Raw genomic sequence first — 26,833 nt, 5'->3', positions numbered from 1 at the left:
TTACAGCAGCAGTGGCGTAGGAGGTTAAGCGTTCGTGTATCTAATCTGGAGGAACCGGGTTTGATTCCCCGCTCTGCCGCCTGAGCTGTGGAGGCTCATCTGGGGAATTCAGATTAGCCTGGGCACTCCCGCACACGCCAGCTGGGTGACCTTGGGCTAGTCACAGCTTCTCGTAGCTCTCTCAGCCCCACCTACCTCACAGGGTGTTTGTTGTGAGGGGGGAAGGGCAAGGAGATTGTCAGCCCCTTTGAGTCTCCTGCAGGAGAGAAAGGGGGGATATAAATCCAAACTCTTCTTCTCCTCCTTACCTCCCACTGATGCGTAGCTATGCAGGCATGAGCGAGTGAACCTCCAAGATAGCACTATTCTTGAATAACCCATTTTTGGGGAAATAACATGGGACAGATTCGCATTAGGGGTGGGAACTGTGCAAAGTTCCTGCCCACAATGGGTTTTTTTTACCATTGTTATCCCGGGTTTATTGGCCCGTGCGGAAAGGGCACTGTGCTCGTCTGCCCTCACAGCTTGTGGGAGAAGGGACGGGTGGAAAGAGCAGGAAGGGGAAGGTGGGAGGGAACCCTCGGCTGCTCCATCTGCACCTTGCTGGGTGATTTTAACCATACAGCTAGCATGAATATCTCTGGATCGCAAGGGGCAACAACAATCACAGTGCTGCAGGATTGGCTTTGCTCTGCTTTTTTGGAGCCTTTTGTGGCTGGGGGTGTCGTGTGGTGTTCCCAAGAGAATTTGGGAGGATGAGTCTAACCTTCGCGTTCTCCATCTCAGAAGGAAAAAAGGGGGAGAGAGGAGATCCGGGCAGGGTCTGGAAACAAGCCCCTGCCTCAGCCATCCGAGGGTTAGATAGCTGTGCTGTTCTCTATGTTGGGTGGGTAGAGGTAGGTATAGGGCAAGTTCAGCGACTCGTTCCTCATCTTAATTTCCTCCGTAATGTGCTCCAAGCGCTGCTGGAAAGCCTTGATGAGCTGTTTCGGCTCTTCCTCGGTGAAATGCTCCTCGTGGTATTGTCCCAGCGGTTTCTGGAAAAGGGGAAGCGAGAAAGCCCGAATCAGTTTTAATTCAGAGGGGAACTCTTCGGAACTTCGCTCTGGGACGTGTGGAGCAGGCGTCAAGATGGGTGTGTTTTTGCCCATGTGCAGAGCATAACCTCAGTGCTGACATTTTCAAAAATTATTATTATTATTAGAACAGGGGTAGGGAACCTGCGGCTCTCCAGATGTTCAGGAACTACAATTCCCATCAGCCCCTGTCAGCATGGCCAATTGGCCATGCTGGCAGGGGCTGATGGGAATTGTAGTTCCTGAACATCTGGAGAGCCGCAGGTTCCCTACCCCTGTATTAGAAGAAGAGTTTGGATTGATATCCCCCCTTTCTCTCCTGCAGGAGACTCAAAGGGGCTGACAATCTCCTTGCCCTTCCCCCCTCACAACAAACACCCTGTGAGGTGGGTGGGGCTGAGAGAGCTCCGAGAAGCTGTGACTAGCCCAAGGTCACCCAGCTGGCGTGGGTGGGAGTGCACAGGCTAATCTGAATTCCCCAGATAAGCCTCCACAGCTCAGGCGGCAGAGCTGGGAATCAAACCCGGTTCCTCCAGATTAGATACACGAGTTCTTAACCTCCTACGCCACTGCTGCTCCTTAACCACTGGAGAAAGCAGAGGACAGATTTCTTCCCTTTCTGTCTTGGCCTTATATATGATTGTGTGTTCCTCCACTGGACTTGATGGCACTTGGGGTCTCTTCCAACTCTAACTTAGGCTCATTCCGCACATGCAGAATAATGCACTTTCAAACTGCTTTCAGTGCTCTTTGAAGCTGTGCGGAATGGCAAAATCCACTTGCAAACAGTTGTGAAAGGGGTTTGAAAACGCATTATTTTGCGTGTGCGGAAGGGGCCTCTGATTCTATGAAGAGGAACATGTTATTGAGTTGCAACTGACTCATAGTAACCCCATCCATGGGGCACTCCAGGCAAGAGGGCATTAGCCATGGCCACCCCCCATAAAGCAACCTCAGTCTTGCTTGGTGATCTCCTAGCCAAGTACCAACTTGGCTTCATTTCCAAGCTCTGGCAAGCAGACCAGAGCCAGGAGATTTGGCTTGCGAGGCATTACACAGGCTGCGATATATTCCCTTTTCCATCTGCCACCTTTATGTTGAAAAGTTATCTGTTACCCGTTCATGAACCACCAGTCTGTCACTGGCTGAGTTGCTGTGATGTCACGGAATGTCTACAAGCATTCTAACCATGATTGGCTGCTGAGGCAATAGATAAATGCAGCTGCTGTGAAGCCAGTGTTATGAGGTTAACGTTTTGGAGAGTAGTGCTTAAGGAGCAAGCCATTTTAAGTAGGCAGAACAGTTGAGGGCAAGAGAGCTGTTGCAAGCCCAGTCTATAGGATGCCCCCCAGGCTCTGCGCCCCGCCCTGCCCCGCCCCCAGGCTCTGCCCCCCACTGCCCTCGACCCCACCCATGGACATGGGCAAGGTCTAGGATGCCCACTTCCCCCGCAGACTCCCCTTGCCCACCTCCCCCCCCAGACTCCCCTGGGATGGGGAATTAGGCCTGCTTGAATGACAAGACAGCAAGACTTCCTGGTCATGTGGGGGGGCTGATTTTGCACCCCCCCACGTGACCAGAAGAGTAGCGCCCAGGGACAAGGGGTACCCCTTGTCCCTAGGCAGATACGCCACTGCTTCCTGCCAGGTCTCATACTCTGATAGTTTTACCATAGAGTTTCTGGCAATTCCTAGAGTGACATGACGTCACTTGCTGTTTTCCCTAGAAGTGACATCACATTGCATGCAGTGTCCCTTCTCCCCCCCCCCATTTCCCACCAGGTATCTGACCCCTCTCAGTGCTAGACCATCGCCCCCCCTCCCCCACTCACCATGTCGAAGTCCTCATTGCGCAAAACCCAGAGGACAGAGAGGACCTGGCTGGTGGTGTTCATCTCAGGGATGATATCCAGGAACTCTTCCAGTGTTATTGGGGCTTTCACTTGGGGTGGGGGCTTCCTCATTGAAGATGGCAGGTTGGGCATGAAGGCCCCCAGTTCAAACTGCAGCCCCCGAGAAGAGAGGGAAGAGACAGAGAGGGCATAAAACAAGATAAACTCTTTGTAAGACTATCCCCTGTCTATTATACGGCATAGAAATCTGGGGACGGAAAGGACAAGGACTCGTTAGCTTAGAATCTGCTCAAAACTCTTTTCCAAGACCAATTTTAGCATTTCTTAAGGCAGTGATGGCGAACCTTTTTGAGACCGAGTGCCCAAATTGCAACCCAAACCCCACTTATTTATCGCAAAGGGCCAACCCGGCAATCTAACCTGAATGCAGAGGTTTTAGTTTAGAAAAAACCAGTTGGCTCCCTCTTCCTCCGCCCCACCCGCTCAAGCAGGGGCCAGCCTACTCTAGCCTCCAGCAAGTCCTGCACGCACCGCTCTATGCCTCTCTAGCATCTCTGCCTCCTCTGTGCCCCCCCCCCTCGGGCAGCAGCCACCCGGAGCACAGGCACCAGGCCCACCAGCCAAGTCCTCCCTGCTCACCGCGGTGCGCGCACGTCATGCTCAGTGGCGCAGGCCAGCCTAGATGTGTGTGTGTGGGGGGGTGATTTTCCACCCCCCACATGATGAACTCTGTGTGTGCATGCCCACAGAGAGGGCTCCGAGTGCCACCTCTGGCACCTGTGCCACAGGTTCGCCATCACTGTCCTAAGGCATAGGTGTCAAACTCGCGGCCCTCCAGATGTTGTGGACTACAGTTCCCATCATCCCCTGCCAGCATCGTGTTGGCAGGGGATGATGGAAACTGTAGTCCATAACATCTGGAGGGCCGCGAGTTTGACACCTGTGTCCTAAGGGGTCCCCTTCAGCCCTTTTGAGAGTAGAGCTTCACCTCCCTTCACTTAGAGTGTAGGCACATCTGGCAATATTAAACTTCTGGAAGAAAAATAAAACTTCAAACACAGATTTTGTTTTCAGCCACCAGTGCTCTAAATCCTTAATGCAGGCAGAGAGATCTCAATCCAATTATTTCGGTTCTGTCCTCTCGCCCCAGACCAACCCAGATGACTTGATGAAAGACACGGGAGATAGTACTGACTTCGCACCCACCTGTCCGCTGTTGACCGCCGCATGCTGGGCAGAGCAGGTAAAGATGACCATGGTCAAAAACTTGGTGAGCTCCTGGACCGAGCGGAGGGAGGAAGGGATACCTACAAGACAGTGGTGGGATCCAAAAATTTTAGTAACAGGTTCCCATGGTGGTGGGATTCAAACTGGTGTATCGCCAATGGGGCTGGGCGGGGCATGACGGAGGCGTGGCTGGGCATTCAGGGGGCGGGGCATTCCTGGGCGGGGCTGTGGCAAGGACACAGCCGCTGCGCCGGTCCTTGGGCGGGAAACGAATGCACGCAGGTGCAGGCTGACACGCACGCTGGTGCATCTCCTGCTAGACTGCTTCAAGTTCTGCGCGCTACTGCTGAGAGGAGGGTCGTAACTAAGGCAAAACTCATGTAGCAAAATCACCAATTAGTCACCCCCTCTCAGCACACACAAACAATTAGTAACCTACTCTCGGGAACCTGTGAGAACCTGCTGGATCCCACCTCTGCTACAAGGGAAGAAAGGAAGGGTCCACAATAGTGTTGGGCAAGGAAGACACTACATCAGGGGTGTCAAACTCGTGGCTTTCCAGATGTTCACGGACTACAATTCCCATCAGTCCTTCCCAATGTGAGCATTGGCTATACTGGCAAGGGCTGATGGGAATTGTAGTCCATGAACATCTGGAGGGCCGCGAGTTTGACACCTGTGCACTACATGGAGATATGGAATGGAGAAAGTGGAATGTGGAGTCACAAGGACTCTATGGCGTTATACCCTACGGGGGGGCCTTCTACTACTCAAAGCCCGCCCTCTCAAGGCTCCACCTGCCCAAGTCTGCAGGAATTTCCCACCTGGGAGTCAGCAACCCCATCAAGGGCATATGCAACCATCTGCGGAGTACCTGAGGACCTCTTGGCCAGGAAACCCTTGGAGAAGATGTCGCAGACCCAAGCCTGTAACTCGTAATCCCTCTGGACGGCTAAATTGTTCTTATAGTAGAGTTCCACGATGCCAGCCACGAAGCTGCCGGAAGAGAGAAGTCAGATTAGCCAATTCCTTAGGGGACCATCACAACGTGAATGAGGGCCAGTAAGATTACCATAGAGTTCCTGGTAATTGCAGTAAGATTACCATAGAGTTCCTGGCCATTGCAGTAAGATTACCATAGAGTTCCTGGTCATTGCTAGGGCTACCTTTGTCACTTCCAGGCAGCTCTAGGAAAGGTCAGGAACGTATTGTCGAAGGCCCCTTCCTCACACACAGAATAATGCACTTCCAATCCACTTTCAATGCACTTTGCAGCTGTGCGGATTAGCAAAATCCGCTCGCAAACAATTGTGAAAGTGGGTTGAAAGTGTGTTATTCTGCATGTGCGGAAGGGGCCAAAGGCTTTCATGGCCGGAATCAACTGTCTGCCATAAATTTTCCAGGCTGTGTGTCCGTGGTCTGGTGGTTTTTGTTCCTAATATTTTGGCCATACCTACAGCTGGACTCTCGATATGGATGAAATGTTAGGAGCAAAAACTATCAGACCTGGGCCCCGGAGGCCTCAAAACCCACAACAGGCAATGATCAGGAACTCTATTGTCAGACCTTCCTACAAGTAAGAACATAAGAACATAAGAACAAGCCAGCTGGATCAGACCAGAGTCCATCTAGTCCAGCACTCTGCTACTCGCGGTGGCCCACCAGGTGCCTTTGGGAGCTCACGTGCAGGAGGTGAAAGCAATGGCCTTCTGTGGCTGCTGCTCCTGAGCACCTGGACTGTTAAGGCATTTGCAATCTCAGATCAAAGAGGATCAAGATTGGTAGCCATAAATCGACTTCTCCTCCATAAATCTGTCCAAGCCCCTTTTAAAGCTATCCAGGTTAGTGGCCATCACCACCTCCTGCGGCAGCATATTCCAAACACCAATCACACGTTGCGTGAAGAAGTCTTTCCTTTTATTAGTCCTAATTCTTCCCCCCAGCATTTTCAATGGATGCCCCCTGGTTCTAGTATTGTGAGAAAGAGAGAGAAAATTCTCTCTGTCCACATTTTCTACCCCATGCATAATTTTATAGCCTTCAATCATATCCCCCCTCAGACGTCTCCTCTCCAAGAGTCCCAAACGCTGCAGCCTCTCCTCATAAGGAAGGTGCTCCAGTCCCTCAATCATCCTCGTTGCCCTTCTCTGCACTTTTTCTATCTCTTCAATCTCTATCTATCTCTATTTTTAATTTTTCTACACGGGGCCATACAGCCCCCTCAGCTCCAGTTTCCGCCACCGATCAGCTGAGTGAGCAATTGCCGTCAGCCCCCGTTCATAAGCAGCCAATTTGAACCTTTCTCTGTTCAACTCAGGGCTTCAAGATTCTCCACAGAGTCTATTCCCTTACCTTTCAATGGCATCCCAGATCTTCAGCCCATCATCTCGGTAGTAATAGTTTTGAAGCAAGCTGACCCCTCGGGCCTCGATGTTGTCAGGAAGGCAAAGATCTGTGTAGGTCAAGTTCTCCAGGGCCTTTTTGAGAAGGACGGCTAACCCCTGGCGCCCGATCGCGATGGCCTGTGGAGCGAAAACGCCAGTTCAAATTGCCCGCTCCCTAGACCAGGGGTGTCCAACTCTGGTGCTTCAGATGTTCATGGACTACAATTCCCATCAGCCCCTGTGGGCATGGAGCAGCAGTGGCGTCTTGGTTAAGAGCAGGTGTACTCTAATCTGGAGGAACCGGGTTTGATTCCCCGCTCTGCCGCCTGAGCTGTGGAGGCTTATCTGGGGAATTCAGATTAGCCTGTACACTCCAATACACGTCAGCTGGGTGACCTTGGGCTAGTCATAGTTCTTTGAAGCTCTCTCAGCCCCACCCACCTCACAGGGTGTTTGTTGGGGGGGGGGAGAGCAAGGAGATTGTGAGCCCCTTTGAGTCTCCTATAGGAGAGAAAAGGGGGATATAAATCCAACTCTTCTTCAGAGTTGGACACCTCTGCCCTAGACAATGGGCAGTTTTAAGTCACACCAGTTCTCCTTCAAATTGCCCACTCCCTAGACCAGGGGTGTCCAACTCTGGGGCTTCAGATGTTCATGGACTACAATTCCCATCAGCCCCTGTGGGCATGGAGCAGCAGTGGCGTCTTGGCTAAGAGCAGGTGTACTCTAATCTGGAGGAACCGGGTTTGATTCCCAGCTCTGCCGCCTGAGCTGTGGAGGCTTATCTGGGGAATTCAGATTAGCCTGTACAGCCTCCAATACCCGTCAGCTGGGTGACCTTGGGCTAGTCATAGTTCTTGAGACTCTCCTCAGCCCCACCCACCTCACAGGGTGTTTGTTGGGGAGAGCAAGAGATGAGCCTTTGAGTCTCCTATAGGAGAGAAAGGGGGGATATAAATCAACTCTTCTTCAGAGGTTGGACACCTCTGCCCTAGACAATGGGCAGTTTAAGTCCACCAGTTCTCCTTCAAATTGCCCACTCCCTAGACCAGGGGTGTCCAACTCTGGGGCTTCAGATGTTCATGGACTACAATTCCCATCAGCCCCTGTGGGCATGGAGCAGCAGTGGCGTCTTGGTTAAGAGCAGGTGTACTCTAATCTGGAGGAACCGGGTTTGATTCCCCGCTCTGCCGCCTGAGCTGTGGAGGCTTATCTGGGGAATTCAGATTAGCCTGTGCACTCCCACACACGCCAGCTGGGTGACCTTGGGCTAGTCACAGTTCTTTGGAGCTCTTTCAGCCCCACCCACATCACAGGTTGTTTGTTGGGTGGGAGGGAAAGGAGATTGTGAGCCCCTTTGAGTCTCCTATAGGAGAGAAAGGGGGGATATAAATCCAACTCTTCTTCTTCAGAGTTGGACACCTCTGCCCTAGACAATGGGAAGTTTTAAGTCATGCCAGTTCTCCTTCAAATTGCCCACTCCCTAGACCAGGGGTGTCCAACTCTGGCGCTTCAGATGTTCATGGACTACAATTCCCATCAGCCCCTTGGCAGCGGCAGTGTACAGAATAGCGCACAGACTGGATAGGTTGCGTGAAGAAAAGACAATGCAGGCAGGTAACGTGTCTCCTCGTGTGCCCTTCTTTATCATCTTGAATCCTTGAGACGTCAAGTGATGACCATGTGTGGGTGAACCAAAAGGGGCTCGGTATGGACAGCGTGCCGGGATGACTTTGAGCCATCCTCCAAAGATCCACTTACCCTGTCAAAGGTGCCTCCTTGGTTGGTCAGGTATGTTCTAGCCAACACGTTGATGTGGATTGAATACCGGAGGTGCGGAATCAGGAGCTGGAACAGGGAACAACGCCTGATAATTGTATGCTAGTTACAGAAAGGGGTGCAGACACAAGGATTTTGTGGAGGATTTCATTTTCTTAACATTCCTGGTTTTTCACAATTTGAGAGGGCTTGACTGGTTGTTGTGGGCTTTCTGGCCGTGGTCTGGTAGATTTTGCTCCTAACCAGAGGTGGGATCCAGCAGGTTCTCACCGGTTCCCGAGAGTAGATTACTAATTATTTGTGTGTGCCGAGAGGGGAGTTCCCTAATAATGGGTCTGCTCCCTTTCCAAGATATAGAAATCCCATTAGGTCCCACAAATCCACAGTAAAGTCCTGTTGTTTCCCTCGTGGCTGGGGTTAGCGAAGGTAGAAAGCGGGGATAATTCTCTCCCTGTTGGGCTGTTTTGAAAAACATGTGTTTTTTTTAGAAATGGGGTAAAGTTCCCTGTTTAAGGAAAGTATCCTTCTTTTTTGATTTCTAGGAAACAAAATTAGGGTATTTGAAATTATAAAGAGTATTTGACAGGCAGTCGATTAGAGGAGAAGTAGTTGTTTCTGTTGGCAGCAGACGATAGGACTTGCTATAATGAGTTTAAATTATGGACAGAAAAAATACCAGCTGGAAATTAGGAACTTTGTTTTTTACAGTAACAGAGAAATTATTAATGGCCACGCCCTGGAATGCCCGGTACGCCCATTGTGCCCTTGGCCCATTGGCACTAAGCCACTGTTTGAATCCCACCACCATGGGAATCTGTTACTAACATTTTTGGATCCCACCACTGGTTCAAGTGTATGATAATATTTAGTAGTTAGGAAGACATTAATGGTTATATTTGTATCGTACTGGAACTAAAAAAGACTGCATTTTTTATTTTTCTGGAAGTGTCGCCTCTAGCTGTTAACTTACATTACAACCTCTGTCTGAATACTCTTCTATAGTTGGTTGTGGTGGGTTTTCCGGGCTGTGCGGCTGTGGTCTGGTGGATCTTGTTCCTCACGTTTCACCTGCATCTGTGGCTGGCATCTTCAGAGGTGTATCGCAGAGGGAAGTCTGTTACACATTGTGATACACCTCTGAAGATGCCTGCCACAGATGCAGGCGAAACATTAGGATCTACCAGACCACAGCCACAAAGCCTGGAAAACCCACAACAACCAGTTGAATTTCACGAAGGCCGTGAAAGCCTTTGACAGTACATCTTCTATCGTTATTTATCCCTAATTTTTGGTATCTTAATGTGTAAAGTCTTGATTCATAGCATGGTTGTTTTTGTTGTTATTTACTAATGTAAATAAAAGATTATAAGAACATAAGAACATAAGAACATAAGAACAAGCCAGCTGGATCAGACCAAAGTCCATCTAGTCCAGCTCTCTGCTACTCGCAGTGGCCCACCAGGTGCCTTTAGGAGGGGCTCATGTAGGATGTGAGCGCCAATGGCCTTCTCGAAACATTAGCTCCTGATCACCTGGTCTGTTAAGGCATTTGCAATCTCAGATCAAGGAGGATCAAGATTGGTAGCCATAAATCGACTTCTCCTCCATAAATCTGTCAGAAGCCCCTTTTACAGAAGCTATCCCAGGTTAGTGGCCATCACCACACTCCTGTGGCAGCATATTCAAACACCAATCACCGCGTTATGAGTGAAGAGAGTGTTTCACTTTTATTAGTCCTAATTCTTCCCCAGCATTTTTCAATGAATGCCCCTGGTTCCTAACATTGTCAGAAAGAGAAAAATGTCTCTCTATTGTCAGCATTTTCTACCCATGCATATTTTTTGTAGACTTCGAGTATATCCCCCCCCTCAGGCAGCCTCCTCTCCAAACTAAAGGAGTCCCCAAAGCGCTGCAGCCTCTCCTCATAGGGAAGGTGCTCCAGTCCCTCAATCATCCCTGGATTGCCCTTCTCTGCACTTTTCTATCTCCTCAATATCGCTTTTTGAGATGCACGGCTGACCAGAGACTGAACACAGTACTCCAAGATGCGGTCGCACCACTGCTTTATATAAGGGCATGATGAAGCAATCTTTGCAGTTTTGATTCTCAATTCCTTTTCTAATGATCCCCAGCATAGAGGTTTGCTTTTTTTCACAGCTGCATTGAGTTGACATTCCCATGGAACTATCAACTAAAGATGCCTAGAAATCCCTTTTCCTGGTCTGTGACTGATAGCACTGACCCCTGTAAGCTGATATGTATGTGAAGTTTGGATTTTTTGCGCCCTATGTGCATGCGCTTTACGTTTTGCTACGATTTCGAACTGCCATTTGCCATTTCTGGGCCCACTCACCCTAATTTATCAAGGATCCACTTTGAGCTCTTACGCCCAATCCCTTTGATGGTTCTCACCACCCCTACATAATTTGGTATCATCTGCAAGCACTTAGCCACCATGCTACCCACCTACTTCCAGGTCATTTTATGAATAGGTTAAAGAGCACTGGTCTCAAAGCGGATCCTTAGGGGACACCACTCCCGACATCTCTCCATTAGTGAGAACTTCCACATTTACACCCACTCTTTGTTTCCCTGTTTCTCAACCAGTTTTTAATCCATAGGAGGACTTCCCCTCTTATTCCCTTACCGATTTGCTGTAGAGTTTTTCTCAACAGTCTCCTGGTGAGGGAACTTTGTCAAAAGCCTTTTGGAAATCCAAGTAGACAATGTCCACTGGTTCCCCCTTATCCACATGTCTGTGTATACCCTCAAAGAACTCTAGTAAGTTTGTAAGACAGGATTTGCCTCTGCAAAAGCCATGCTGACTCTTTCTCAGCAGGTCTTGCTTTTCTACCATGTTTATGAATTTTATCTTTAATGATAGATTCTACTAATTTACCAGGAACAGATGTCAAACTGGCTGGCCTGTAATTTCAGATTGGTCCCCCCCTAGATCCTTTCTTAAAAGATTGGTGTGATATTAGCCCATCTTCCAGTCTTCAGGGATGGAGCCTGAGTTTCCGGGGATAAATTGCATATTAAGTGAAGAAAATCAGCAATTTCATTGCTTGAGCTCTTTAAGAACTCTTGGGTAGATACAATCTGGGCCAGAGGATTTGGTAACATTTAGTTTATCAATGGCTGCCAGAACTTCTTCCCTTGTCTACCACTATCTTAAGCTAGTTCTCTCGGATTAGCCTCCTAAAACTTGGTTCCGGGTGCAGAATGTTTCCCTCCACACCTCCTCTTGGGTGAAGACAGATGCAAAGAATTCATTCAGCTTCTCTGCGATCTCCCTGCCATCTTTTAGCACACCCTTTGTTCCTTTGTCATCTAACGGGCCTACCGCTTCCCTTGCTGGCTTCCTGCTTTTGATGTACTTGAAGAACTATTTGTTGCTGGTCTTGATGTTCACAGCCATGCATTCCTCATAATTATATATCAGTGATGGCGAACCTTTTCGAGACCGAGTGCCCAAATTGCAACCCAAAACCCACTTATTTATCGCAAAGTGCCAACACAACAATGTAAAGTGCCAACACAACAATTTAAACTAAAGGTTTTAGTTTAGAAAAAATGGTTGGCTCCGAGGCGTGCGTTACTCAGGAGTAAGCTTGGTGGTAGTTGGTGGCTTTGCTTTGAAGCAACCATGCAACTCTTCTAATGGGTGAATCGCGACCCTAGGAGGATTTACTCAGAAGCAAGCCCCATTGCCAGCAACCGAGCTTACTCCCAGGTAAAGAATCGTGCTTTAATTCTTCGCATGAAAATCAGTGGGGTTTAACACCGCTTAACAGGGTTACCTACACTGCTTCCCCAAAACTAGGTCTTAGGTTTAATGCTAATAATCGAACCCAGGTCAGCCTAGATGTGGGGGGGGGGGGGTTCAACTCCCCCTCCCTCTTATTTCCTCCTCCCCCTCTTTTCTTAGGGGACTACGAGTAGGACGCCATCGGTAATTTTGATAGATGCTGCATTTTAATGGGGGTCGATTTTAACATATAGAGCCATATTTAATAACTATTTAAAATTTTTTATTTTATTTGTGCTCTATCTATTTGTTTGTTTGCCGCCCTGAGCCCTTCGGGGTAGGGCGGTTTATAAATAATAATAACAACAACAACAACAACAACAACAACAACAACAATAACAACTCTGTTTGCACATGCCCACAGAGAGGGCTCTGAGTGCCACCTCTGGCACCCGTGCCATCGGTTCGCCACCACTGTTACATATAGTTCTTTCCTTCCACAACCCACATCTTTTTAATAGTGCTGAGGAAGACACAACCTATGAGTTGCGTGGCATGAAGATTTCCTTCCCTTCAGTTCAGGGAACAGCAGAGGGCATTCAAGAAGTAAGTGGAATAAAACCAGATGGGAAAGCCATTTCTTGCGCAGGGCGGATCTGGGCCTGCTCACAGCTGCAGACATCTGCCTCAGGTATCACTCCAGCAAGCATCTAAGCAGCCACCTGCACATCTGGGCAGGCTCACAGGGTGGGTACACCCACCCATCCCTGGAATCTGAAACATCTGCCGACCGCCCGCAGAATGGGGACCACCTGCCGGCCACCCATGTCAAAGAACGGTTAGGAATGCTCAAAACCGGACGCACCTGCCGGCAGGTGAGTTGGATCGTCATGTTACGCTGCCCTGGAGATAAATATGACTACCACGAAAACAGAACTTTTGATCGCTAGCAGAGGGAACATTTCAGAAGGTAGCCATGTTGGTCGGCAGTAGAAGAGATGTACTCAAGTCCAGAAGCTAGATGGTTGGGTGGTGACCCTTCAAGAGACAAGGTCACTTCATCATCTCTCAAAAGCTCACCCACCCACCCCCCAAAATCTTGCTGGTCTCCAAGGCGCTCCTGGACAGGAATCTAGCAGTGGGAAAGGATCTACTGGCCCATATTGTTTTGTATTTGTTACAGTCTCTTGGTCAGGTAAGAACTCCACTCAACAAGACCTCTCTTGTGGCGTAGGAGGTTAAGAGCTCATGTATCTAATCTGGAGGAACCGGGTTTGATTCCCGGCTCTGCCGCCTGAGCTGTGGAGGCTTATCTGGGGAAGTCAGATTAGCCTGTGCACTCGAACACTCGCCAGCTGGGTGACCTTGGGCTAGTCACAGCTTCTCAGAGCTCTCTCAGCCCCACCCACCTCACAGGGTGTTTGTTGTGAGGGGGGAAGGGCAAGGAGATTGTCAGCCCCTTTGAGTCTCCTGCAGGAGAGAAAGGGGGGATATAAATCCAAACTCTTCTTCTTCTTCTTCTTCCCATCCATGTTTGCATGGTATGGAAACCGGGCCACCGACTGAATTAAAACACTGCCCTCTGCCTCGTGCTCCAGCCCGTCTGCCCGCCGCCCAGTCTTCATAGCTCTTACCTTATAGAGTGGGTGGCACATTGGCAGTTGTCGTAGGGTTGCCACGGAGAAGACCTCGGACATGAGATGGCTGCAGAGAAGGTGGGCGATCACCTCGTGGGTGTGGAATTCAGAGTTGCGCACCCAGGTCTTGGCTAGTGTCCAAATCCATTCTTCATCGGTGGGCAGGAAAATGGGGTTTTGGGGGCCCGGGTGCTGACTGAGCTGCGTGTGGGGATTACACAAAGGGATTAATGTACGGCCGTCTTTTGCCTCCTGCAGAAACAGCCATTTTTTGGCTTGCTCACTCCTGGACTATTGAGTAGAGATGCATGTCCAAGACATGTTCAAGCTGTTGCTACATGTCTTGAAAATCTCCAGATGTTTCACCTGAGGAGGAACCTACACACATACACACACTTCAGATGTTGATAAAATGTTCATGAGAACATCGGACAAGCCCTGATAGATCAGAGCAGTGGTCCATCTAGTCTAGCACTCTGGTAGCCAAACAGGTCCTCTTGAGGGCCAAAAACAGGGCCTAGGGGCTGAAGCCTTCATAAGAACGTGAGAAGACCCCAGTTGGATCAGACCTGTGGTCCATCTAGTCCAGCACCCTGGTAGCCAAACAGGTCCTCTGGAAGGCCAAGAACAGGGCCTAGGGGCCGAGGCCTTCATAAGAACATGGGAAGATCCCAGTTGGATCAGACCTGTGGTCCATCTAGTCCCGTGGTGGCGTACCTTTGGAACTCCAGATGTTATGGACTACAATTATGGCCATGCTGGCAAGGGCTGATGGGAATTGTAGTCCATAACATCTGGAGTGCCAAAGGTTCGCCACCACTGATCTAGTCTAACACCTTGTCTCACACAGTGACCAACCAGTTCCTCTGGAGGTCCAACAACAGGGCAGAGAGGCTGAGGTCTTTCCCTGATATTAAGAACCCAAGAAGAACCCTGCTGGACCAGACCGGTGGTCCATGTAGTCCATCCTCCATCTTACACAGTGGCCAATCAGTTCCTCTTGAGGTCCAACGACAGGGCACAGAGGCCTGACATTTCCTCCTGGTACTGAGATTCAGAGGTTGACTGCCTCTAAACACAGAAGCTCCTTTTAAGCACCACGGCTAGCAGCCATCAATAGACCTTCCCTCCATGTTTTGCTCTTTGGATTTACCTGAATGGCTAGAGGGATGACTTCTCCGGTGGGTTTCTGGTGCAGTAGGCACAGCGGAGCCGTGATGTACTGGCGTTTGCCGTTTATCTGGATAGTGGGGAGGCCGTCTAGGATCTTATAGTCAACAAGGAAAATGGTCCCTTTCTGAAAGTCAAGAAGAGTAGTAGTAGTAGTAGTAGTAGTAGTAGTAGTAGTAGTAGTAGTAGTAGTAGTAGTAGTAGTAGTAGTAGTAGTTTGGATTTATATTCCCCCTTTCTCTCCTGTAAGGAGACTCAAAGGGCCTTACAATCTCCTTTCCCTCCCCCCCCCCAGCACAACAAACACCCTATGTGGTGGGTGGGGTTGAGAGAGCTCCAAAGAACTGTGTCTATCCCAAGGTCACCCAGCTGGCAAGTGTTTGAGTGCACAAGCTAATCTGGTTCACCAGATAAGCCTCCACAGCTCAAGTGGCAGAGAGGGAATTAAACCCAGTTCCGCAGATTAGAGTGCACCTGCTCTTAACCACTACACCATACTGTCTCACCATGCCAGTTTTTGAGCTGGGTGGCAAGGAGTCTCTTGGGCTCTCTTATTTATTGATCTCCCGCCTTTCTCCCCAACAGCAACCCAACATGGCTTACATTTTGTGCCTGCTTCTTAGCCTCACAACAATAACGCTGTGAGGTAGGTTGAGCTGAAACTGAGTGACTGGCCCAAAGTCACCCAGCAAACTTCTACGACAGAGCGGGGGTTCAAACCTGGTTCTTCCAGATCCTACTCTGACACTCTAACCACTATACTGCACTGTCTCTTGAAGTATGTCGTGCAGAATAATTTGTTCCCAGAATGTTCTGCTTGCGTGTTTTAAGAAGAGTTTTGGATTTATATTCCCCCTTTCTCTCCTGCAGGAGACTCAAAGGGGCTGACAATCTCCTTGCCCTTCCCCCTTCACAACAAACACCCTGTGAGGTAGGTGGGGCTGAGAGAGCTCCGAGAAGCTGTGACTAGCCCAAGGTCACCCAGCTGGCGTGTGTGGGAGTGCCCAGGCTAATCTGAATTCCCCAGATAAGCCTCCACAGCTCAGGCGGCAGAGCGGGGAATCTAACCCGGTTCCTCCAGATTAGATAGACGAGCTCTTAACCTCCTACGCCACTGCTTAAGTTTCCATTAAGAGCTTTTTTCATTCATCGCCACTTCGAATGTCGAAACTTCGACCTGTTTGTATCTTTTTGTGCATAAGGATCCCCTCTCAGTGACTTTGAGATTCAAAAGCGTGAATGGCCAGGAGGGTAGCAGGGTACCTTCAACTCTTCTTGGAGGGTGGTGAATTTCCCCAGAGATCCGGCCACCATTTGCTGGGTGACGGGGAAATTATCCGGGATATTGCTGCATTTCTGGATCATCCCCGGGTTAATTCCATTTAAGAACTGGAAGCCAAAGAAGTCATCATCCTTCCAGTGGTTAAACACATACTCTGGAGACAGAGAGAGAAGAAGAAAGGAAGGAAGGGAGTCCTTTGTGTTCTGGGACTATATCAAATCAGAGGAACTTCAACAAGAGGGCAGAGTTTAGGTTACAGTCAGAGGTGGGATCCAGCAGGTTCTCACAGGTTCCTGAGAGTAGGTTCCTAACTGGTGATTTTGCCACGTGATTTTTGCCTTAGTTATGCCCCTCCTCTCAGCAGTAGCGCGCAGAACTTGAAGCGGTCTAGCAGGAGGTGCACCGGCGTGCGTGGCAGCCTGCGCCTGCGTGCATTCGTTTCCTGCCCAAGGACCGGCGCAGTGGCTGCGTCCTTGCCACAGCCCCGCCCATAAATGCCCCGCCCCAGAATGCCCAGCCACGCCCCCGTTGTGCCCCGCCCAGCCCCATTGGCCCTACACCATTGTTTGAATCCCACCACCATGGGAACCTGTTACTAAAAATTTTGGATCCCACCACTGGTTACAGTGTCAGAGAGAGGACGTTTTGAGCAGGCGTTTCTTAAATGAAGCTGGGTGCAAGGCCATGAATGCCCCTCTCCAACGCAGGCATTTGCTTGATCTGGCGATCAGCTGTAATTCTGGCTGGTCTCCAGGTCCTGGCTGGAAGTTGGCAAGCTCAGGCCCTTTCCGCACATGAAGAATAACGCACTTTCGATCCATTTCCACAATTGTTTGCAAGTGGATTTTGCTATTCCGCACAGTAAAATCCAGCTGCGGAGTGCATTGAAAGTGAATTTGAAGTGCATTATTCTGCACGTGCGGAAGGGGCCTTAAAGACGTAACGGAAAAGGTTTTGCACCCTTGACCATCACTGACCTGTCACGGGAGTGTGGTAGAACCAGAAGACCTTCCGGATGTCCTCAAGCTTCCCCCAGGAAAACGGCTTGTCGAGGAAGCCCTTCACTTTGGCCTCGAACATCCTGAAGCGGGGGGGGGGGGGGGGACCCTTCAGTTATTAGGGTGGAGGAGAGGTGGGACTTTGAGCGCATATTATCCCCTCCAGAGAAGATGCCTTTTTACGTCCCTCAATACTTACGCGACCGTCCCACGCCCGAAAAAGGCGGTGGCTTTAGGGAACGAATACTGGAGGTTGTACTCCAGAGACATGGCCGTGTCGACGTCAGCACAGCAGGGAGCCCCCGGGAGGTATTCCTTCCACCTGCCCAGAACACAAGGGGAGAAGAAAGGTATTCATTGGCCAGATAAAGGACATAGTGGGTGGTTATAGGACTGTGATGGCGAACCTATGGCACGGGTGCCAGAGGTGGCACTCAGAGCCCTCTCTGTGGGCACGCGCACACAGAGTTGGTCTTGAAATCGCCCCCTCCCCACACACACACATCTAGGCTGGCCTGGGCCGCTGGACTTGATGTGCATGCACCTCAGCGAGCAGAGAGGACTCGGCTGGTGGGCCTGGTACCTGTGCTCCAGGTGGCTGCTACCGGGGGGGGGGGCGCAGAGGCGGCAGAGACGCTAGAGAGGCGCAGAGTGGCAGACGTGGGACTTGCTGGGGGCTACAGCAGGCTGGCCCCTGCTCGAGGGGGTTATTCAGGTTAAATGGCCGCGTTGGCACTTTGCAATAAATAAGTGGGTTTTGGGTTGCAGTTTGGGTACTCGGTCTCGAAAAGGTTCGCCATCACTGTTAGAGGGGGTCTGTCTCATTTCCAGCAGCAGCAGCAGCGGTGGTACATTGAGCCCTTCTGGGATTTGCCTGAGATTTCGTAGAATCATAGAGTAGGAAGGGGCCATACGGGCCATCGTCCAACCCCTTGTCCAAATCAGGACCTTTTAAAAATACAGCTTTTTCAAAGAGGCCTGGCAGATTAAGGGGTATCCTGAGTGGGTCAGCAGACAAGGCAGAGATTAGTGCCCCCCCCCCCCCGAAAAAACCCCTTCCATTGCAGGTCACCTCTTTATAGTCAGCCCTGCAAATGCCCCTTCGTGTCTTGCTTGGTAGTGGAAAGGGCTGTAAAGTCGTAGCCAAGCTACGGCGGCCCTGAACAAAGGTAGTTTGCCGTTGGCTTCCTCTGCATAGCAACCCTGGGCTTCCAGCGTGGTGTCGTGGTTAAGAGCAGGTGGATTCTAATCTGGAGAACCGGGTTTGATTCCCCACTCCTCCACCTGAGTGGCGGAGGCTTATCTGGTGAGCCAGATGTGTTTCCGCACTCCTGCATTCCTGCTGGGTGACCTCGGGCCAGTCACAGTTCTCTCAGGACTCTCTCAGCCCCAACTACCTCACAAGGTGTCTGTTGTGGGGAGAGGAAGAAGAGAAGAGTGAAGAGTTTTGGATTTCTATCCTCCCTTTCTCTCCTGTAGGAGACTCAAAGGGGCTGACAATCTCCTTTCCCTTCCCCCCCCCTCACAACAAACATCCTGTGAGGTGGGTGGGGCTGAGAGAGCTCAGAAGAACTGTGACTAGCCCAAGGTCACCCAGCTGGCGTGTGTGGGAGTGCCCAGGCTAATCTGAATTCCCCAGACAAGCCTCCACAGCTCAGGCGGCAGAGCTGGGAATCAAACCCGGTTCCTGCAGATTAGATACACGAGCTCTTAACCTCCTACGCCACTGCTGGATGGATTCTAATCTGGAGAACTGGGTTTGATTCCCCACTCCTCCACCTGAATGGCGGAGGCTTATCTGGTGAGCCAGATGTGTTTCCGCACTCCTACATTCCTGCTGGGTGACCTCGGGCCAGTCACAGTTCTCTCAGAACTCTCTCAGCCCCACCTGCCTCACAGGGTGTCTGTTGTGGGGAGAGGAAGGGAAAGGAGCTTGTCAGCCACCTTGAGTCTCCTTACAGGAGAGGAAGGTGGGAGATAAATCAAAAACTCTTCTTCTTCTTCTTGCTTGGTAGTGGAAAGGGCTGTTAAGTCGTAGCCAACCTATGGTGGCCCTGAGCAAAGGTGGTTTGCCGTTGGCTTCCTCTGCATAGCAACGCTGGGCTTCCTGGGTGGTCTCCCATCCATGTACTGCCCAGGGCTGACCCTACTTAGCTTCTGAGAGTTGACAAGATCAGGCTAGCTTGGGCCATCCAGACTGAGACAGGCTGAGGTGGTTTGCCATTGTCTGCCTTTGCAGGGCCACCCAGGACTTCCTAAGTGGTCATTCACTAAAATACAAACCCCACTAAGCTTCTGAGGTGGGGCTTCCCTTCCTACTCACCCATATTTGTTGTGCCTGGTCACCAGCTCTTCTCGGCGATGCCTCCGCTCTAGGAAGTGAGTGTCATCCGATGGAGTCTTGGCTTTATACGACGGGGGGGGGGGGGGGGGGAGAAATAAAGTGTATCAACAAGCTCTGTATCTTCCCTGCTTTCCCTCTCTGCTTTCCAACCACCAAATTTTGCCAGCTATGCCCTGGGGCTGCCGCTTGATTAATGTTGCAATCTTCAATGTTATAGGGTTTAATTGGTGATTAAGCAAAATGTTAAATATTAAAGGAGCAGCAGTGGCGTAGGAGGTTAAGAGCTCGTGTATCTAATCTGGAGGAACCGGGTTTGATTCTCCGCTCTGCCGCCTGAGCTGTGGAGGCTTATCTGGGGAATTCAGATTAGCCTATACCAGGGGTCTGCAACCTGCGGCTCTCCAGAGGTTCATGGACTACAATTCCCATCAGCCCCTGCCAGCATGGGCAATTGGTCATGCTGGTAGGGGCTGATGGGAATTGTAGTCCATGAACATCTGGAGAGCCGCAGGTTGCAGACCCCTGGCCTGTACACTCTCACACACGCCAGCTGGGTGACCTTGGGCTAGTCACAGCTTCTCGGAGCTCTCTCAGCCCCACCCACCTCACAGGGTGTTTGTTGTGAGGGGGGGAGGGCAAGGAGATTGTCAGCCCCTTGGAGTCTCCTGCAGGAGAGAAAGGGGGGATATAAATCTAAACTCCTAAACTCCTCCTAAATAGGCATAAATTAAGCATATAAATAAGACTTTTACGTTGCTGGCATCATAGAATTTCCATAGAGACACTCCTGCCTCTGCGTAGTGATCTTGGACCTCCTTGTTGGTCCCCCATCTGGGTACTACCAGTCTTGAGAAGTTAGATAAGTGGGGATATTTCCTACTTGGGCTCTTTCCACACAAGTCAGTGAACACGTTTGCAGAATGTCTGCAAAATGTTTTCAGTTCCCCTTGCCTTGTTTCCTGATCTGGGGTTGGTCACCCTAACAGCAGGGCTGGCCTCCCAAGGGCAGGCTTCTCAGCTCACCTGAGCCTTCTCTCAAGGAGATGGTGCAGTAGCCCTCGATCCATTGGTAGCAAGGGAACTGGTAGCTGTCTCCGAACGGGGAGGTCACCTGGATGTTGTTGCAGAACCAGCTGCTCTCGGGGAAGAAGGAATAAGGGTCCTTGTGCAGTCGGACCAGGAGGATCGGGCCCAGGTCTTGGTCACAGGGAACGTCCTGGTCGTCCACCTATTGGGGGAAGTGAGAAAAAAATATTTGCGCAGGGTTCGAATACACAGGAAGTGGCCTTTTGCTGAAAAAGCCCCTTGGCCCTTTGAGATCAATCTTGTGTGTTCAGAATGACAGTGACTCTCCAGGGACACAGACTGGGGACTTCCACATCTCCTTAAGGACATAAGAAAGAGCCTGCTGGATCAGACCAGAGTCCATCTAGTCCAGCACTCTGCTACTCGCAGTGGCCCACCAGGTGCCTTTGGGAGCTCACCTGCAGGATGTGAAAGCAAGGGCCTTAAGAACATACGAAAGAGCCTGCTGGATCAGAGTCCATCTAGTCCAGCGCTCTGCTACTGGCAGTGGCCCACCAGGTGCCTTTGGGAGCTAACGTGCAGGATGTGAAAGCAATGGCCTTCTGCTGCTGCTGCTGCTCCTGAGCACCTGGTCTGCTAAGGCGTTTGCAATCTCAGATCAAGGAGGATCAAGATTGGTAGCCATAGATCGACTTCTCCTCCATAAATCTGTCCAAGCCCCTTTTTAAAAAACTGGAGATTTCAGGATTGAAACCTGTATGCAAAGTAGGAATTCTTCCATTGGGGCCCAGCCCCCCCCCCTCAAATGAGCCAAGCCCCTTATGAGTTTTGAACTCGAGACCTTCAGATTACGCCCAGGTCATACCTACACTTGCTGTTACCTGTATGTCAATAGCCTGTTTTGTTTCAACTGCTGTACTTGTAGCCTAGTGAAGTAGGCCTCCCTCGTTCCTTACCTCCCCAAGGCTGGAATGAGTCTATTGCTGTCCTTGAGTTTGGAACACATAACAATACTGGTCTAAATACTGTCCTTTTCTTATTCTTTCTATTGTGAAAACGGGGTTGTGGGGAGACCATGAAAACGGGAAAATCTGGAGATTTATGCTAGCTGCAAAGGCCCCAGCTCTGGCTTTCTGCAGCTAAGGTCCTGACACAGTTCAATAAAGCTCCCGAACCTTTCCCGAGTCTCAATTATTGAGTAACAGACATAAGGACATAAGAAAGAGCCTGCTGGATCAGACCAGAGTCCATCTAGTCCAGCACTCTGCTACTCGCAGTGGCCCACCAGGTGCCTTTGGGAGCTCACCTGCAGGATGTGAAAGCAATGGCCTGCTGCTGCTGCTGCTGCTCCCGAGCACCTGGTCTGCTAAGGCCTTTGCAATCTCAGATCAAGGAGGATCAAGATTGACTTCTCCTCCATAAATCTGTCCAATCCCCTTTTGAAACTATCCAGGTGAGTGGCCATCACCACCTCCTGTGGCTGCATATTCCAAACACCAACCACGCGTTGCGTGAAGAAATGTTTCCTTCTATCAGTCCTAATTCTTCCCCCCCAGCATTTTCAATGTATGTAGAGCCTTACAGATACACTGTGAATTGCTTGTCTCCTCATATTTTGTCTTCCCATCCTGATACCTCCCAGTGGTCTCAGAGTAGATGATAATCTTCCAGTAGAGGGGAGGGGCAGTAAAGGGTGCACAGGGGTCCAATCCAAACTGGGCCTGAGCGACACGTGCCAGCCCCACGTGAGATCAAAATGACGCAGGCTGCATTGCTGCACGCTGTAAATTATTGTACGGATATTTCCAAATTGGGTCCCATGACGTTGGCACATGTGGCATTAGCCGTTCCCCAGCATGCATCAGGCATCTGCAAGGAGGCACACGGATTTTGGCACAACCGTGAGTCAGCCAGCCGTAAGCAGAAGCTTCGGATGTCCACCCACGGCATTTCACACCTCCATGCAAGCAGGGCTTATCTTCTCTTCCTGTTGCGTTCCCTTAGAGTTTAGACAATGCTGTACCTGTCACTGGAATGGCATGATAACTTTATGCTGACCTGAGAGCAAGGGAGAGAGGCAGAGGTGGGATCCAGCAGGTTCTCACAGGTTCCTGAGAGTAGGTTACTAATTATTTGCATGTGCCGAGAGGGGGTTACTAATGGGTGATTTTGCCACGTGATTTTTGCCTTAGTTACGCCCCTCCTCTCGGCAGTAGCACGCAGAACTTGAAGCAGTCTAGCAGGAGGTGCACCGGCGTGGCTGGCAGCCTGCGCCTGCGTGCATTCGTTTCCCGCCCAAGGACCGGCGCAGCGGCTGCGTCCTTGCCACAGCCCCGCCCAGGAATGCCCCGCCCACGGAATGCCCAGCCACGCCCCCGTCGTGCCCCGTCCAGCCCCATTGGCGCTACGCCACTGTTTGAATCCCACCACCATGGGAACCTGTTACTAAAATTTTTGGATCCCACCACTGGAGAGAGGGCAACTCTAGTGTGATGGCTTTTGTTTTTCCAACGCCATCAGGTTAGAGCAGGGCTCTTCAAACTATGGCCCTCCAGATATTCATGAACTACAACCCCCATCAACCCCTATCAGCATGGCCAAGTGGTAGGGCTCATGGGAATTGTAGTCTATGAACATCTGGAGGGCCATAGTTTGAAGACCCCTGGGTTAGAGAAACAAGCAGTAGTGTGAGGGTTGCCAATCGCCAGGCGGGGCCTGCAAATCTATTGAATCGCAACTGATCTCCGTGTGACATAGATCACTTACCCCTGCAGAAAGGGGTGGCTTAGGAGGATAGGTTCTATGACGCTGCACCCTGCCGAGGCTCCTCCCATTGCCCTCCCCTAGCTCCGCCCCTCAAATCTCCAGGAGTTCCCAGCCCAAGGAAGGTAAAGCTAGGGATTCTCCAACAGAGGCCAGTTCAGATCACATCCTGTTTGCCAGGGGTGAACAGAGAGCTGATTTTTCATCAGTCAGTTTGGCTGGTGGTGAATTTTTCAAGGCATGTTCAGCAAAGTCACTTTTCATGAATTCAAGCATTACACTAGAGCACAGCGTCATTGGCAGTATTTCACATATGTAGTACCGACATCCTCCCCTCCTCCGTCCTGTCATCATCACAACAACCCTGTGAAGTAGGTAAAAGTGAAAGAGTATGTCTGGTCTGGGGACACATCTAAACCTCACAGAGGAGGGCCCAATAAAAGGATGTCGCCTTCAGTCGCTTGACAAAGCCCAGCCCTATAATCAGTTGTCAATTGCCACGGGAGACGAGTCACCCCAGTTACTTGCCAGGGAGCTGGTTGTGGTTCCCAGCGGTGATGCCGTCTGCTTGCAAAGCTTCTGGTCTGGTAACATGTTTCATTCATGTAGGGAGAGTTGCCAACCTCCAGGGCGCACCTGGAGAGCTCCTGCAATTACAGCTGACCTTCAGACCACCAATATTGGTTTCCCCGGGGGAAAATGGCTGCCTTGGACAGGGCCCGGCTATACTGACCTAGATGAGCCAACAGGTTGGCCTCGTCCTAAGCTGATCCCTGTTTCCTCTTGTTCTAGTTCCCATCAGAGTCAGATGTACGGAGGAGATGGTACAATATTAATTATATTTCATAAACTGGGAAGACCTGGCTCTCCTTCATCCATTTTCCCGCCAACCGTGGGAAAGCACTGGAGAGTCAGTTGCGTCTGTCTCTTTTCTGGAATATGACTGACTTACATGGTCTACAGTACACGTTCCATTTAAACACAAAGCCCTTTTCTTCTGCTTTTTGATAGAACATGTTTCATGCAGACCTGTGCAATGGGACTCTCAAGAAGAAGGAGAAGAAGAAGAAGAAGAAGAAGAAGAAGAAGAAGAAGAAGAAGAAGAAGAAGAAGAAGAAGAAGAAGAAGAAGAAGAAGAAGAAGAAGAAGAAGGAGGAGGAGGAGGAGGAGGAGGAGGAGGAGGAGGAGGAGGAGGAGGAGGAGAAGGAGGAGAAGGAGAAGGAGGAGAAGGAGAAGGAGAAGGAGAAGGAGAAGGAGAAGGAGAAGGAGGAGAAGGAGAAGGAGAAGGAGAAGAGGAGTAGTAGTAGTAGTTTGAACTTATGCCTTGCCTTTCTTTCCTGTGAGGAGTCTCAAGGCGACTGGCAAACTCCTTTTCCGTTCTCCCTACAGCAGACACCTTGTGAGGTAGGTGCGGCTGAGAGTGAAGGCTTCATGTATAGGAACAAGGAAAATCCAGTTATTCAGATAAGAATCTGCCCCACGTGTGGAGGAGTGGGGAATCCAGCCTGGTTCTGCAGGTCAGGGTCCACCTGCTCTTAACCGCTACACCACAGTGGCTTTCTATAAAGAGACTCCACCTAAAATGAGGCGTGTGGCTGTCTGAAAGGAGTCCAGGACCAAGACTTAATGACCACAATCAAGGTTGAACAAATTTAGGCCAAATTGAACATTTCAGCAGATGTATTATTATTATTATTATTATTATTATTATTATTATTATTATTATTATTATTATTATTATTATTATTATTACAACTACTACTACTACTACTACTACTACTACTACTACTACTACTACTACTACGATTACGATTACGATTACGATTACGATTACGATTACGATTATTTGTTTTTGGAATTGCAGAATCAAGCATTTTACAAACCTTCCCCCCTCGGCCGGCCTGCTTATCCCCTCCATGTCCTGACATTTGGATAAAAAAATGGACTGAGCTTCAAAAATTATGACAGCTCGGGGGGAAAGAAACACACAGTTAGGAAGCTGAATCCAAAGTCATTTTCCCTCCAAAGCTATCATGGACTGTTTCTCTTTAACGAGAACAGTCTTAAATCCAGTGAGTTAAGTGATTAGTTTCAGAACTAGCCGTGTTTGTTTGCAGCGGCGCAACCAGATTTGAATTCAGCAGCACCTTAGAGACAACCCCCCCCTGTCTGTTACAATTTTGGGTTATGAGCTTTCAAGAGTCAAAGCTGGGTATCTGAAGAAGCGAACTTAGATTCTTGAAATCTTATCACCCCCAAATCTTTTTTTGTCTCTAAGGTCCTGCTAGACCCCCCCCCCCATTGACCATGCTGGCAGGGGCTGATGGGAATTGTAGTCCATAACATCTGGAGTGCCAAAGGTTCGCCACCACTGTGCTAGACTCAAATCTAACCATCAATAAATATTATTTCAGTACTAGCGATAAGAACATAAGAACAAGCCAGCTGGATCAGACCAGAGTCCATCTAGTCCAGCTCTCTGCTACTCGCAGTGGCCCACCAGGTGCCTTTGGGGGCTCACGTGCAGGATGTGAAAGCAAGGGCCTTCTGCGGCTGTTGCTCCCGAGCACCTGGTCTGCTAAGGCATTTGCAATCTCAGATCAAAGAGGATCAAGATTGGTGATATTTATTTATTTATTATATATCATTATTTATTTTATTTATTATTTCAGTACTAGCGATATTAACATTTGATACAGGTAACTGTCCCTGCTCTGAAAAGAAAACAAACCATTGCCCCAATTTCCTTCCCTTCTCTTTGAACCATTGATCGTGAGACTCACCGATCCCCGGGAACAGTTCGTGCCGGCCCGGTTCAGAACCTGCTTGGGGCTCTCTCCGTTGGTCCCCACCAAGGTGATGGAGATCACGTCAAAGGTCCCGGTCAGGAGCCCTGGGCCGGTAGTCACTCGGACCTTGTAGATGATTGGCTCGTTCTGTTTGCTGCAGAAGATCCCAGTCGGTTCCATCTTGCCCAAATAGGGACTCTCGGGAGATCGGGGCAGATAAAGGCCGGAGAGGGTTGGAGAAAGATCTGGAGATCCTGCCCTAGCGTGATGCACGGGTGAGACAAACATCTCTGTGGGGAACTGGCTTTTCTCACTTTGGAATAATTACACTCAGGTGCCTTCGAGCGGTGAACAAGCCGTCAAGTCGAGGCTCCACCTACTCGTTCTCTCGCCACCAATTCCCTGGTGACTCCTACAGCCCGGTCCATCATTTATAGAGGCACCTGGCTCTTCCAAAAGTTGAAAAGGCTGCAGGGAGGGGAAATAACCTCCCGTCTCTTACCGGCTTCTCCGTTGTGGGTGGCAACCTCACACCGTGATGGATGGGTCTTAGCAGAGCTTAGGGGAAAGATGCCCAGATCTGATCACCCTGAGATAATGTTATGAATAAAGATGAGCAGAGAGCGAGATAAATGCTGGACCGTTGCCCATGAATGTGTTAATGGGAGTTTTGGTGTTTGTGTACGAGCGAAGTTTCGCGAAACTCCCATTCCGTGCGTGCATCTTTTTAACGGGCTGTTCGGCATCTGTTGTCT

At 50.1% G+C, this 26,833-nt stretch overlaps 1 protein-coding gene across 1 annotated transcript; it reads right to left on the bottom strand.

Annotated features, from left to right (window-relative positions):
• Window positions 1-243: 243 nt before the first annotated feature.
• LOC125444782 (polyunsaturated fatty acid lipoxygenase ALOX15B-like) lies at window positions 244-26,484 on the bottom strand. The gene is made up of 14 exons (XM_048517443.1): window positions 26,073-26,484; window positions 20,524-20,728; window positions 19,480-19,561; window positions 17,356-17,478; window positions 17,136-17,239; window positions 16,140-16,312; window positions 14,860-15,003; window positions 13,704-13,907; window positions 8,301-8,387; window positions 6,508-6,677; window positions 5,030-5,151; window positions 4,135-4,235; window positions 2,908-3,078; window positions 244-1,037 (listed from the first exon to the last, which is right to left on the bottom strand). Exons 1-14 carry the CDS (start codon window positions 26,364-26,366, stop codon window positions 858-860), a joined length of 2,160 nt encoding a protein of 719 aa, XP_048373400.1. The 5' UTR covers window positions 26,367-26,484; the 3' UTR covers window positions 244-857.
• Between the last annotated feature and the right edge of the window lie 349 nt (window positions 26,485-26,833).

Source organism: Sphaerodactylus townsendi, linkage group LG15 (assembly GCF_021028975.2).
Source record: "Sphaerodactylus townsendi isolate TG3544 linkage group LG15, MPM_Stown_v2.3, whole genome shotgun sequence".
NCBI lineage: Eukaryota > Metazoa > Chordata > Lepidosauria > Squamata > Sphaerodactylidae > Sphaerodactylus > Sphaerodactylus townsendi.
Note: the sequence above shows the minus strand (reverse complement) of the source record. Positions and strands in the feature narration are given on the sequence as shown.

Coding starts and splice junctions, on each gene's coding strand:
- LOC125444782 (XM_048517443.1), bottom strand. CDS start 26,366: ATGTTTGTCTCACCCGTGCATCACGCTAGGGCAGGATCTCCAGATCTT. Junction 17,479..19,479: donor ACCAGGCACAACAAATATGG/GTGAGTAGGAAG, acceptor TGTTCTGGGCAG/GTGGAAGGAATACCTCCCGG. Junction 3,079..4,134: donor CGGCGGTCAACAGCGGACAG/GTGGGTGCGAAG, acceptor CGGGGGCTGCAG/TTTGAACTGGGGGCCTTCAT.